Source organism: Podarcis erhardii, assembly GCF_964252035.2.
Source record: "Podarcis erhardii genome assembly, chromosome: 10".
Classification (NCBI taxonomy): domain Eukaryota; kingdom Metazoa; phylum Chordata; class Lepidosauria; order Squamata; family Lacertidae; genus Podarcis; species Podarcis erhardii.
The window spans coordinates 6,708,838-6,721,169 of record NC_138500.1 but is presented as its reverse complement, the minus strand read 5'-3'; the positions used below and the strand labels follow the sequence as shown (position 1 = coordinate 6,721,169).

The window sequence follows — 12,332 nt, the reverse complement described above, 5'->3', positions numbered from 1 at the left end:
AAAAATACGGTATTTTGTACGTTTATGTTGTAAACCGCCCTGAGATCTGTGAATGAAGGATGGCATACAAAATAATAATAATAATAATAATAATAATAATAATAATAATAATGATGATGTTACCTGGTTGAATTGATGACCACCACCCCTCCTGAAAGTTCAAATGAAAGCAAAAACACAGGTTAATTATAATACTCCCACCCACAAACTGCCCAAGGAACTTTCACTCCACTAGATCACTACTCTAATCAACCTCTAATGTCTAACCCTGGTCCAGAGGAAAAACAAACATTGACTGGGTTTGCAAGCCCCCTCCACAGAGGCTGGCCCCTCTCACAGTTCCCGGAGCTTGCTTACCGGTAACCTCCTCTGGCTGATATCCAGACAGACCGGGGAGATATTGATAGGCGGCATTTTCCCAAGAGTGGGTAAAAATGCACACCCCCTTTTCCTGCTTCTTCCCTAGCAGGGAAAAGGAGACAGACAGAAACGTCTATTTACATTCCTTTATTTCTGTCTACAGCACTAGAGAAAAACACGTCCTTTCACTTCAGTTCTTCCAGCAAGTCTGACAAACTTCCTGAGCATGCACACACGGAAGGTTTCAAATTACACTCTTCACAGAGACTTTTCCAGCCTGTGAATTTCCTGGGAAATTCTTCTTTCCCCCAGATAGGCGCATCATGTGATGTCAACAATCTGGCTGTCTGCAGCTGTGATGTTTCCATATACTGACAGAGGTTGCTTAACCCCTTCTCCTACCAGACCAAAATTGCCCTCTCTGAACTGTTTTTTCTCCTTGAAGGGGAACATATTTAGTGAGCTGATATCTTCCCTCTTCGGGAAAGTCAGTTATGAGTAGAAAAAAAGTGCTACATCACCAACAGGGGACCCCGGGCCTAAACAGTCCCATCAATCCATTTTGGCCACACCCACTTGCCCTATAACTGCCCTCGTGTCTGATGTGGGGCAGGTAAAACTGTGGCTGAGCCAAAAGGGGCTTTGCAGGCACTGCCAATCAGCTGCTTGTTGGTGCCTGCAAAGCGTCTTTCAAAACGCCGTGCGAAGTTTAGAGATTGTATTTCATTTTGAAAACAAACCCTGGGAGGCTGCGGCCTTCTCTTGCTTCCAAGCAGGAAAAGAAATAGGGATTTGGCACATTTCCAAAGAAAGAACAGGTTTCTTAGAGAATTAAACAGGGCTTCAGGGACTCAGCACCTGTTCTTGCACCCTCTCAAGTCCCCACAGACAGGGATATATGCTTGCTTCCATGTCACTGTAACACTCTCTGCCCCTTTTCTGTGCTTTCTCACAGGTAGGGCCATCGGCTACGTCTTGAAAGAGATATTCCAAGCCTTCAAGGGAATGAGACCCTCTGTGTCCCGCACCCTGGTGCTGCTGACGGATGGGCCATCTCAGGACGATGTTGTGCCCCCAGCCAAAGTGGCCCACCTTATAGGTAAAGCTGTGGATCTGAGACAATCTGGACTCTGGGCTTCCCATAAGTGGAGTCTTCCCCAGCTGGAAGATGAAGCATCTTAGCTCAGTGCGTGGAGCTCTTGAGCATCTTCTTGGCATGTAGAAGGTCCTAAATTTGATCCCCGTCATCTTTAGGTAAGGCTGGGTTTGTCCCGTGCCTGAATCCCTGGAGAGCCATTGCCAGTCAGTGTAGACCAGGATTTCCCAAAACATGTGTCTCCAGCTGTTTTGGGACTACAGTTCCCATCATCCCCAACCACTGAGCCTCCTAGCTAGGGATGATGGGAGTGGTAGTCCAAAAATAGCTGGAGACCTATGATGTAGGCTAATTTACAATTTTAAAAAAAGAGGAGAAAAATCAAACCTTTTGTTGTTGTTTGGTCATTTAGTCATGTCCGACTCTTCGTGACCCGCTAGACCAGAGCACGCCAGGCACTCCTGTCTTTCACAGCCTCCCACAGTTTGGTTAAACTCATGTTTGTAGCTTCGAGAACACTGTCCAACCATCTCGTCCTCTGTCGTCCCCTTCTCCTTGTGCCCTCCATCTTTCCCAACATCAGGGTCTTTTCCAGGGAGTCTTCTCTTCTCATGAGGTGGCCAAAGTCTTCAGGATCTGTCCTTCCATTGAGCACTCAGGGCTGATTTCCTTCAGAATGGAGAGGTTTGATCTTCTTGCAGTTCATGGGACTCTCAAGAGTCTCCTCCAGCACCATAATTCAAAAGCATCCATTCTTCGGCGAAAATACTCTGGTTTCACCTCAAATCGTATAAAAATCAAACCTACAATTTTTTAAAAAGTATTTTGAAAACTTGATATTTTTAAACAAACTTTGAAACTATTATAGCTTTGCCTGGAGATACCACAGGGCTGAATCTGGAACTTTTAGCATGCAAAGTAGTTGCTCTGCTACTGTCTCTGGTGATCCCACTGTCAATACAAGTTCCCTATACCTTGTCCATGGGTGCTTCAAGGAGGTTTTATAATGTGTACATTTAAGGTGGACAAATTCCTTGGTTACAATTCAATAAGTATTGTTGCATGTCACCCCAATCTCCAAGCAGTGCAACATTCCAGGGGTGGTTACCCAGGGATTGTGTTTCCTTCCGAATGAGGCATAGCAAAGACTGTGGCATCTCTGTGATATAGGGCTTTTTTACACATATATACCACCTGAGCCTGGGACACGGGTGGCGCTGTGGTCTAAACCACTGAGCCTCTTGGGCTTGCCGATCAGAAGGTCGGCGGTTCGAATCCCCGCAACGGGGTGAGCTCCTGTTGCTCGGTCCCAGCTCCTGCCAACCTAGCAGTTCAAAAGCACGTCAAAGTGCAAGTAGATAAATAGGTACCGCTCTGGCGGGAAGGTAAACAGCGTTTCCGTGTGCTGCTCTGGTTTGCCAGAAGCGGCTTAGTCATGCTGGCCACATGACCCGGAAGCTGTACGCCGGCTCCCTCGGCCAGTAAAGCGAGATGAGCGCCGCAACCCCAGAGTCATTCATGACTGGACTTAACTGTCAGGGGTCCTTTACCTTTACCTTTTTACCACCTGAGCCTATGAGGGAGCTGTCTGCAGTGTTGACACCTCAGTAATGTCCTGCCTCTCCTTTAGCAGCAGCCTTGGATTCAGTAGAAATCAGACATGGCTCTGTCTCTTAGCTGCCCAGGCTGCTTCTTTCTTCCAGCTTCTAGCTCACCCTTGCCCCCTGGCAAAGAGCCCCATAATAATAATAACAATAATCATCATAATAATAATAATTTATTATTTATACCCCACCCACCTGGCTGGGTTTCCCCAGCCACTCTGGGCGGCTTCCAGCACAATATTAAAAGTTGAATCAGGGCTGGATCCAGGAATGACAAGTGGGGCTCAGGCTACCCCCTGCGACTCATCATAATCTTTCCTCCCTCTCCAGGGATCCGTGTGATCGCTGTGGGCATTTCGGGGGCTGACCCGGAAGAACTGAAAAGAGTCTTGTTGCATCGGAACTTGAACAACCTGTTCTACGCCAGCACTTTTGACGATCTCCCACTGATCCTGAAGGAGCTCATAGAAACCATTTGTTCTGGGTCCCAGCAAGTTGTTGCCAAGCCACAGGAAAGTGGGGTGAGGGTCTTTTTCCTTGATCAGCATCTAGTTCTTCGTCTTGCATTTCCTCTGGAGGTCTTTTAAAGGATAGGTTGACCAGATCCGAAAAGGAGGTGGGGAACAGGTACCTTCTGTTTGCGCAGAAGGGGGGAATTTGGCAAATGTGATTTATTCTTCAGGGATGAGAACAACTAATAACAACAACAACAACAACAACAACAACAACAACAACAACAATTTATTATTTATACCCCACCAATCTGGCTGGGTTTTCCCAGCCACTCTGTGCGGCTTCCAACAGAATAATAATAATATATTAATTATACCCTTGTCAGCATCGCCCTTGAGCCAGTGTACCAACTGGACTCATGCACTACAGCCCCGAATGGGCTAGGCGAGCTGGGTAGCACTGCCAGAGACCTCCTTTCCCACAGGAACAGGTCACAGTGCTGTGGACTCAGAGCTTGGAGCTGAGAGCACCGGATTCACTGTCTCAATTATACAGTCGTTGCGCAGCAGCGTTTTGCAGAGTCTTCAGAGTATAAACCACTCGGAGAGCAGCTCTGTAAAGTATCCTCCTTTTATTCTATAACTACAGCTATAATACAAGACTATATACAGAGCTAAATATTCTGAGCATAAATCAATGCTATATTCTGAGTGCCTGCAGCTGCTCTTAGCAGCAATCTTATCTATAAACACGATCTCTTGCACTCTCTCTCCGACACACTGACTGACTCTCTCACACACAGAGATTCACTCACTTGACTAATTAAGTAGAGAGCAGTACATTGCTCCTCCTCTCTGTAGAGTCAGCAGAGACATCAGGAGATTCTTGGGTATGGGAGGGGTGAAATCTCCTCAACCCTGCCCTTCTGGCTGGGTTTCCCCAGCCACTCTGGGCGGCTTCCAACAAAATATTGAAATACAATAACCTATTAAACATTAAAAGCTTCCCTAAACAGAGATGCCTTCAGATGTCTTCTAAAAGTCTGGTAGTTGTTGTTCTCTTTGACATCTGGTGGGAGGGCATTCCACAGGGCGGGTGCCACTACCGAGAAGGCCCTCTGCCTGGTTCCCTGTAACTTGGCTTCTCGCAGGGAGGGAACCACCAGAAGGCCCTTAGCACTGGATCTCAGTGTCCGGGCAGAACGATGGGGGTGGAGATGCTTCTTCAGATATACTGGACCGAGGCTGTTTAGGGCTTTAAAGGTCAGCACCAACACTTTGAATTGTGCTCGAAAACGGGATTTGAGGGATTTGGGTCTTTTGGCAGGTTGTGGGGGGTGGCGGCGCAGAATCAGTGTGTGGATTTGGGCTGTTTCCTCAATATGTCCCTTGAGGAATGAGCTGGGAGCCAGGAACTGGAAGTTGTGAGATGCAGTCAGTCGTCATTCTGCTGTCAGAAAAGGACAGTGATATGAAGGTGAAGAAAAGACTGTGAAGCATGGATTGGCAGTGGGGTGCGCAGGTGTCCACAGAGGCCTTCATTGGCACCAACAGGGCCCTCTGCCCCCGCTGAAATTAGCCTTGAAAGAAGCATTTCCTTGTAGCGAATGGAAGAGGTTATACCTTGTGTGCATTTTGTGAATTTGTGAATTTTGTGAATATGTGAATTTTGGAATAATATCTACAACGAATTCAAGAAATTATTTAAATTTACTGTTTAAAAAAAGACCAGAGATTTTTTTATTAGGAATATTACCAATAGAAGTTAAAAACAACACAAGACCACTGTTTATGTACGGCGGCAAGAATACTCGTAGCAAGAAGCTGGAAAAGTGAAACAACACCAACAATAACAGATTGGCAGACATTTATGATAGAGTATTTCCAACTGGCAAAGCTGATGGGAAAAGTCAGGGGAGTTTTAAACCAGAAAACATACGGAGAATGGAAAAAATATTTAAGGAAATATATAAGATTATTTTGCAAAAATGATACCATCTTAGCTGAATTAGAATGATACCTGCCAATAATAGATAAATGATACAAACATTATAGTGGGATGTATGAAAAAGGATATAAAACAAAACTGTGTGATAATACCATGAAAACAGAAAAAGTATAATGAGAAAGATTGGAAGTTTTTTGCAATAAAATAAAATAAAATTATTTGATAGATATAATGTCATATAAATCTTTGGTCCCCCCCCTCCCTTTATATCATTTTTTTTGGTCTTTTTTACAAAATTTTTCTTTTCCCCCTCTTTTCTTTTCTTTTTTTTGCATTTAAATCTGAAATCCTTGCCTTTGTTGTATGTTTGTATCTTTGTACAGTGGTGCCTCGCAAGACGAAAAGAATCCGTTCCGCGAGTCTCTTCGTCTTGCGGTTTTTTCGTCTTGCGAAGCAAGCCCATTAGCGGCTTAGCGGATTAGCACTATTAGCGGCTTAGCGGATTAGCTGATAAGCGGCTTAGCGGCATAGCGGATCAGCTGATAAGCGGCTTAGCGGCTTAGAAAAAGGGGGGAGGGAAAAACCCCCGCAGGAACTCGCAAGACATTTTCGTCTTGCGAAGCAAGCCCATAGGAAATTCGTTTTGCGAAGCACCTCCAAAACGGAAAACCCTTTCGTCCAACGGGTTTTCCGTCTTGCGAGGCATTTGTCTTGCAGTGCACCACTGTTTTTTAAACCAATAAAGATATATATTTTAAAACCAATAAAGATATATAAAGGAAGAGGTTATACCTCAACTGCCTTTGGCCAGCCTAACCCAACGTCCTTTGTGCTCAGATATCCAGCAAGGAGATGAACAAGGTGGAAGGGCTTGTGGATGCAAAGAGGGCGGTACCCATCTCCAGTTCCTCTTCAGTTCCCCTGACGGTTCAGACCCCTCAAGGACCCTGTGACCCACGGTGCTCAAAAGTAAGCCAGCCAGTGATTCAATACAGCAGGATGTCCCTTCACCCCACCCCCCAACCCAAGGACCACGTGAAAATTGCTCAGGGGAGATGTCAGGGAGCTTGGCTGCCTGTTGTAGCAATTGCAATGCACTGTGCTAGACGCTGCATGCTTTTGAATTTGAATTTTTCTTGCTTCCTTTAGTCTGCGTTGCATGCATTTTGTTGTATTCCGTGGAATTCTAATATATAAGATGTTAAAAGAAGCAATGATGATGCAATATCTATATACTGAAAATCAATATGAATGTTAGTTCTCTCTGAGTAACTCTGTCTTTCGTACTGCTAATTCACACCTTTTAAATTACTTCCTCTCTTCCCTGTCCACCTTTTTGTTACTTTTTTCTTTTTTACAATTTTATAATTTTATTTAGCATAATTATTACAAAACACAAGCAAAACATTGCAAACACATACATACATACATACATACACACTTCAGATAAGCACACACATATAAAAAAAGAACAAAAAAGAAAAAAAGGAAGAAAACAAAAAAGAAAAAGAAAAAACAAGGAGAAAAAGAAGAAGAAAAGTTGGAAGAATAATAATAAAATTTCATTGATTGACTTCCATCGCTTACACCGCACTTCCTATATACATTTTAAACAAGATTGTATCTGTTATTCCGTATTTTCCCCATACAATCTCATACAAATATTATGATCAATAAGTTTTCTAAATCTTTCATAAATCTATTCTAAACACAACCAATGCTTTACATATAATCTTTGTCTACATAAATAATCCAGCCGCTCCTTTTAAATCGCTTCCTCTCTTCCTCTCTTCCCTGCCCACCCTCTTGTTACTTGTGGCCCATCCCACACACACCTTCCTTGCACAACACACAACATTAAGAGCATAATCTGCATTCTCCAGGGTTGTCTTACCCATAGGCGCTAGGGGTGCGGGGCACCCGGGCACTGGGCTCTCAAGGGCGCCAAGCCGAGAGTCCGGGGCCTGAGAGTTGAGTCTGGGGAAGAGTCCACCTGTTGGTTGGAGCGCCACAGAGGGCTCTTCTGCTGTGGGCAGCTCTGTGCCGCGAGTTCAGGGATGACCGAGCCAGCGAGACGCTGAGGCGGCCGGCTACCGCCGCCCTCCTGCGCACCTGGGACTGGGCAACCTCGGAGGGGGCGCGGGAGAATCTTTGCACACTGGTGCTACCTATGCTTAAGACAACCCTGGCCGCGGACCACCTGAGTGATGCTCTGTGTGCTGGTCCTGGGGGCTAACCGAGAGGCGAGGTCCGAGTCCAGTCCGAGGTCGGTGGTGCGGTATGGAGGCTGTCCATCAAAGCTGTAGCTGGGTCCAAGGCGGGGAGTCGGGTGGGGTCAGGAACTCTGGCAGAAGAGCAGGACAGGGTGCAGGCAGGAACAGGCTACCAACAATGTTGCTCCCGCAACCTGGGACTGGGGCTGGCTGGCTTTTATCTGCCCCGGGGCATAGGGCGGCCCCGGTCCACAGGTGACTTGCCTCTCCTGGCCTGGAGGCAAGCACTCCTTCTATGAGAACTTAGTTCCCTCCGCCTCTCTGGCCTCAGCCTCTGCAGCTCAGGAGAGGCTGGAGGGTTATCGGACCCAGAGACAACCTCCTCTTCCTCTGACAGGGCTGAGAGTGGAGCACCTGCAGGCAATGGGTCCTCCATCACCTCAGGAGCCAGAGCAGACTCAGCTGGTGCCTGCACCTGAGGATCCAGCACAAGTGAGTGTCGCGTTTCCACGCGGCGCTTTCAGCAGAGACGCTAAGAGTTCCAGGTTTTTCCAGTGCAGTCTTTTTTAATGTGAGTTATATACAGGCATTTACAAAAGAAACAGTCCATACAGAGTACTTACAAACGAATACTCTCCACCACAGCACCACCACACTACAGCACAACCACCACTACAACCACACCCAGTGTTAAACAGGCTTTCCTTTTTAAAACAGGTGATAGCCAATCACATTAATCACACACTCCTGCTGAGTCACTCTGACCCAGCACTTCACAGAGTATTGCATCATCCTGTTGAAGCCTGCAGACTTATCCAGTATCCTGCGAATCCCAACAGTGAGGACCCTTCAGGCTCAGGCCCCAGCCCCGGCTCAGCTGGTTCTGGAGGCGGGGACTCCTTTGCAGGCTGGGATTCCTCAGGTTTAGCCTCTGAGTCCAAATCCCAGGCCATCACATCCTGGACCACAGTGGGATGGTGGGGTGGGGGGAGTTCGTCCTTTGTGTCAAATGTGCCGAAAAATATCCTTTTCCCTAAAGTGCACTCAAACACGCATGACTTGCATGTGCCAGGATTGAAATATCTATTTTTTAAAAAAAATAATTTTTATTGAATGATTTTATGTTACAAAAAACACTACAACCATACCACCACAAAATATAATTGAGACATAAAAATTACATACATCAATATTTTGTTTGTTATTTGTTATTTACCGTCCTATTTCCTCCCAAACATTCCATACAAAACACACACCCGCACAAACACAAACACACGCAAAAATAGTGATAATAGTGAAAATAAATATTTCCCCCCCTTACAAAATATTTTCTTCAATTTTGACTTCCTGTCAAGTCCCTTCACATATATTTTATCTTACAGCTGAATGTACACAAAACAATAAACCTTTCTATATAGATTTTCTAAAACATTCAGAAAATGTAATAAATCCTTAATTGTTGTCCACCTCCTTTTACTTCCTTTGTCACTCGAATGGAGTCAAAACTATTATTGTATTATTGAACATATCTTCTATAACCTCCCCATTTTTCCACAAAGTTTTGCTTCGAGTTTCCTTTGAGTTTTCTAGTCAGTTGAGCCATCTCCACAAATCAGGATTGAAATATCTAGAAAGCAACGCCAACCCACCTAGAGCAGAAATCTAAAGCAGGTTGTATACAGTGAAAGTGACGTTTTTATGAGATGAGAAATGGGACGGGAAGAAAAGCTATCATTCTACTGTATTTTTTGCTCCATAGAGTGCACCGGACCATAGGGCGCACCTAGTTTTTAGGGGGGGAAAGAAAGAAAGAAAATTTTAATCCCCCCCAGCCCCAAAGAGCAAAGAAGCCAAGACAGCGAGCGGGATCCATCCCGCTGGCTGTCTTGGCTTCCTCTTTAGCCACGCACAACCTCTCCAACCGGGAGAGGCTGCACGTGGCTTTGGCAGAAGCCAAGACAGCCAGTGGGATGGATCCCGCTCGCTGTCTTGAATTTGTTTTTAGCCACGGGGCTGGGACAGGGGAAGCCCAAGCTTCCCCCAACCCCAGCACCCAGAACAGGTCCGGGAGCGGCGGCAAGGTTGTGCGCAGCCTTGCCGCCGCTCCCAGAGCTTGCGGGGCTCGGGGCGCGCTCTGAAGGTTTGTGGATAGCTGCCTGAAGCCCGGGGAGCGCAGCGGGAGTTGGCGCTGCGCTCCCCGGGCTTCAGGCTTCAGGCAGCTATCTGCAAGGTTTCAGAGCCCGGCAGGAACTCCCGCCGGGCTCCGAAGGCTTGCAGATAGCTGACTGAAGCCTGCATTTGCTCCATAGGACGCACACACATTTCCCCTTCATTTTTGGAGGGGAAAAAGTGTGTCCTATAGGGCGAAAAATACGGTAAATTTATTTATACCTGCCGTTTCCCTCCGGATGGGAATAAGATGACCCCTGAAAAAAGGGAACAAGGAAGACACACTTATTAAGCGCCGCATGGGCAGAATGGAAAACTGCGTGAGCAACAGAGACGTTTGCAAAACTGGTAGCGAAAAACAGAATAGGTGAAAGGAGTTGAATAGAAAGGGAAATTGGACAGGCTGGGAGAAGGACAAAGACTGGTACCAATTACGATGAAGAGGCAATTCAGTTGTTGGCATCCGTCTGTCTCGGGAGATGATAGGGCATATTCTAAGAAATGGGACGGAGAGAGGGAGGTTTGTCCGAGATGTAATTGCAGGGAAATTGGAAAGAAGAATATGCCGTTGCACAAAGCAAGTTGGGAAATGGTGATAAAGTGTAGATATAGGCAGCTGTCTACGGATTAAAATGCATGAGACCAAAAAATGAGGGAGAGGTGGCAGAGCAATCCTAATTATACGGAGGGAGAAAGATACATCATTGCTATGCCAGTGGAACAATCGCTGTAACGTAAATGTATTGGATGGGAAATTTGGGTCCGGGGTCTAACGCTTCTCTTCAAATATTTCCATTCCATATCTCTGTAACTAAGAATTAGTTCCTGAGGCTGATTTCCTCCTCTTCCCTCCTAGTTCCCTTTCCTTTTGTGTTGCGTCTCTTATACTGCAAACTTGAAGTCAGAGTCTGTCCTCTCATTAATACTTGAAAGCCACTCTGGGAGTCTTTTTTGGCTGAAGGGTGGAATAAAATAAAGGCCTAATAATAACAACAACAACAATAATTGCTGTTCTCTGTTTGCAGGCTCAGAAAGGAGAGAAGGCAAGTATTATAACCTGATCAGGGTTTTTGGGGTTGTGTTTTCTGTTTGTTTGTTCTGGATTCACAATGTTTGGAAGCACCAGAGGCTAAACAGATAACCTGTTTACAGAATGTACCGTATTTTTCACTCTATAGGGCGCACCAGACCATAGAGCGCACCAAGTCTTTGGGGGGGGGAAATAAAGGGGGGGGAATTAGTTTCCCTCCCAGCCCCAAAGAGCAAAGAAGCCAAGACAGCCAGTGGAATCCATCCCGCTGGCTGTCTTGGCTTCCTCTTTAGCCACGCACAACCTCTCCAGGTCCAGGAGCGGTGGCAAGCGCTGTGGATAGCTGCCCGAAGCCCAGGGAGTGCAGCACTGCGCTCCCTGGGCTTCGGGCTGCAGGCTGCTATCTGCAAGCCTTCGGAGCCCGGTGGGCACTCCCGCCGCGCTCCGAAGGCTTGCGGATAGCTTCCGCAAGCCTGGAGAGCGAGAGGGGTTGGTGCGCACCAACCCCTCTCGCTCTCCAGGCTTCAGCGAAAGCCTGCATTCGCCCCACAGGACGCACACACATTTCCCCTTCATTTTTGGAGGGGGAAACATGCGTCCTATAGAGCGAAAAATACAGTAGATTATGCATTAAGAATCTGGACTAGAAACATTTAGGATACTGTAACTGTAACATTAGTTATGAGATCACCCAGCTGTTCTTAAACTGATCTGGGGAAACGAGTGCTCCTAAATACCTTTCCAGACGCTCACTGAAGCCATAAATAATAAATAAATAAATTTTTATTTATACCCCGCCCTTCCCGGTTCAAAAACCAGGCTAACAACAAATTTAAAACACTTAATTGTAAAAGCAGCATAAAACACAGTATAGAAACATCAATGACAATAAAATTCAAAGTTCAGAAATCAATTTAGGGGAAGTCCATCTAATAAGCATTAGATAATCCCCAGGGCTAGCTGGCTGAATTAGTCCTACTTGGGCCAGCGAGGAGGTCAGGGGAGAATTAGCTGTGGGGTCTCAGAGCGGGTGATCTTCATAAAAGGGGAGGGGGAGGGAAGGGAAGGGAAATGAAAGATCAGGCTGAATTCAAATTAAAGGCCAGGCGGAATAGCTCTGTCTTACAGGCCCGGCAAAAGGAGGTTAAATCCTGCAGGGCCCTAGTCTCATGGGACAGAGCATTCCACCAGGGCGGAGCCATCACTGAGAAGGCCCTGGCCCTGGTGGAGGATAGTCTGACTTCCTTAGGGCCCGGGACCTCTAAACTATGGTTATTCATGGACCTTAAGGTCCTCTGCGGGGCAGACCAGGAGAGGCAGTCCCGTAAATACGAGGGCCCTAAGCAACAAAAACAACTTCAAATGAGCCAAAGCCTGCCCTATGTGCCGAAGAGACAAGCAGCTTTTCCGCACAATAAATTACATACTGCTCAAACGGAAATGTGGCTTGCCTCTTCAGC

General features: G+C 46.4%; 1 protein-coding gene across 1 annotated transcript in view; it reads left to right on the top strand.

The window, feature by feature from the left end:
* The window catches only part of LOC309351654 (uncharacterized protein), a 246,190-nt gene that overhangs the window by 78,639 nt on the left and 155,219 nt on the right, over nt 1–12,332 (top strand). The window contains exons 20-22 of the mRNA XM_081879440.1: nt 1,316–1,459; nt 3,391–3,581; nt 6,298–6,429. Coding sequence (XP_081735566.1) covers nt 1,316–1,459; nt 3,391–3,581; nt 6,298–6,429 — 467 coding nt within the window. The remainder of the gene's footprint in view (nt 1–1,315; nt 1,460–3,390; nt 3,582–6,297; nt 6,430–12,332) is intronic.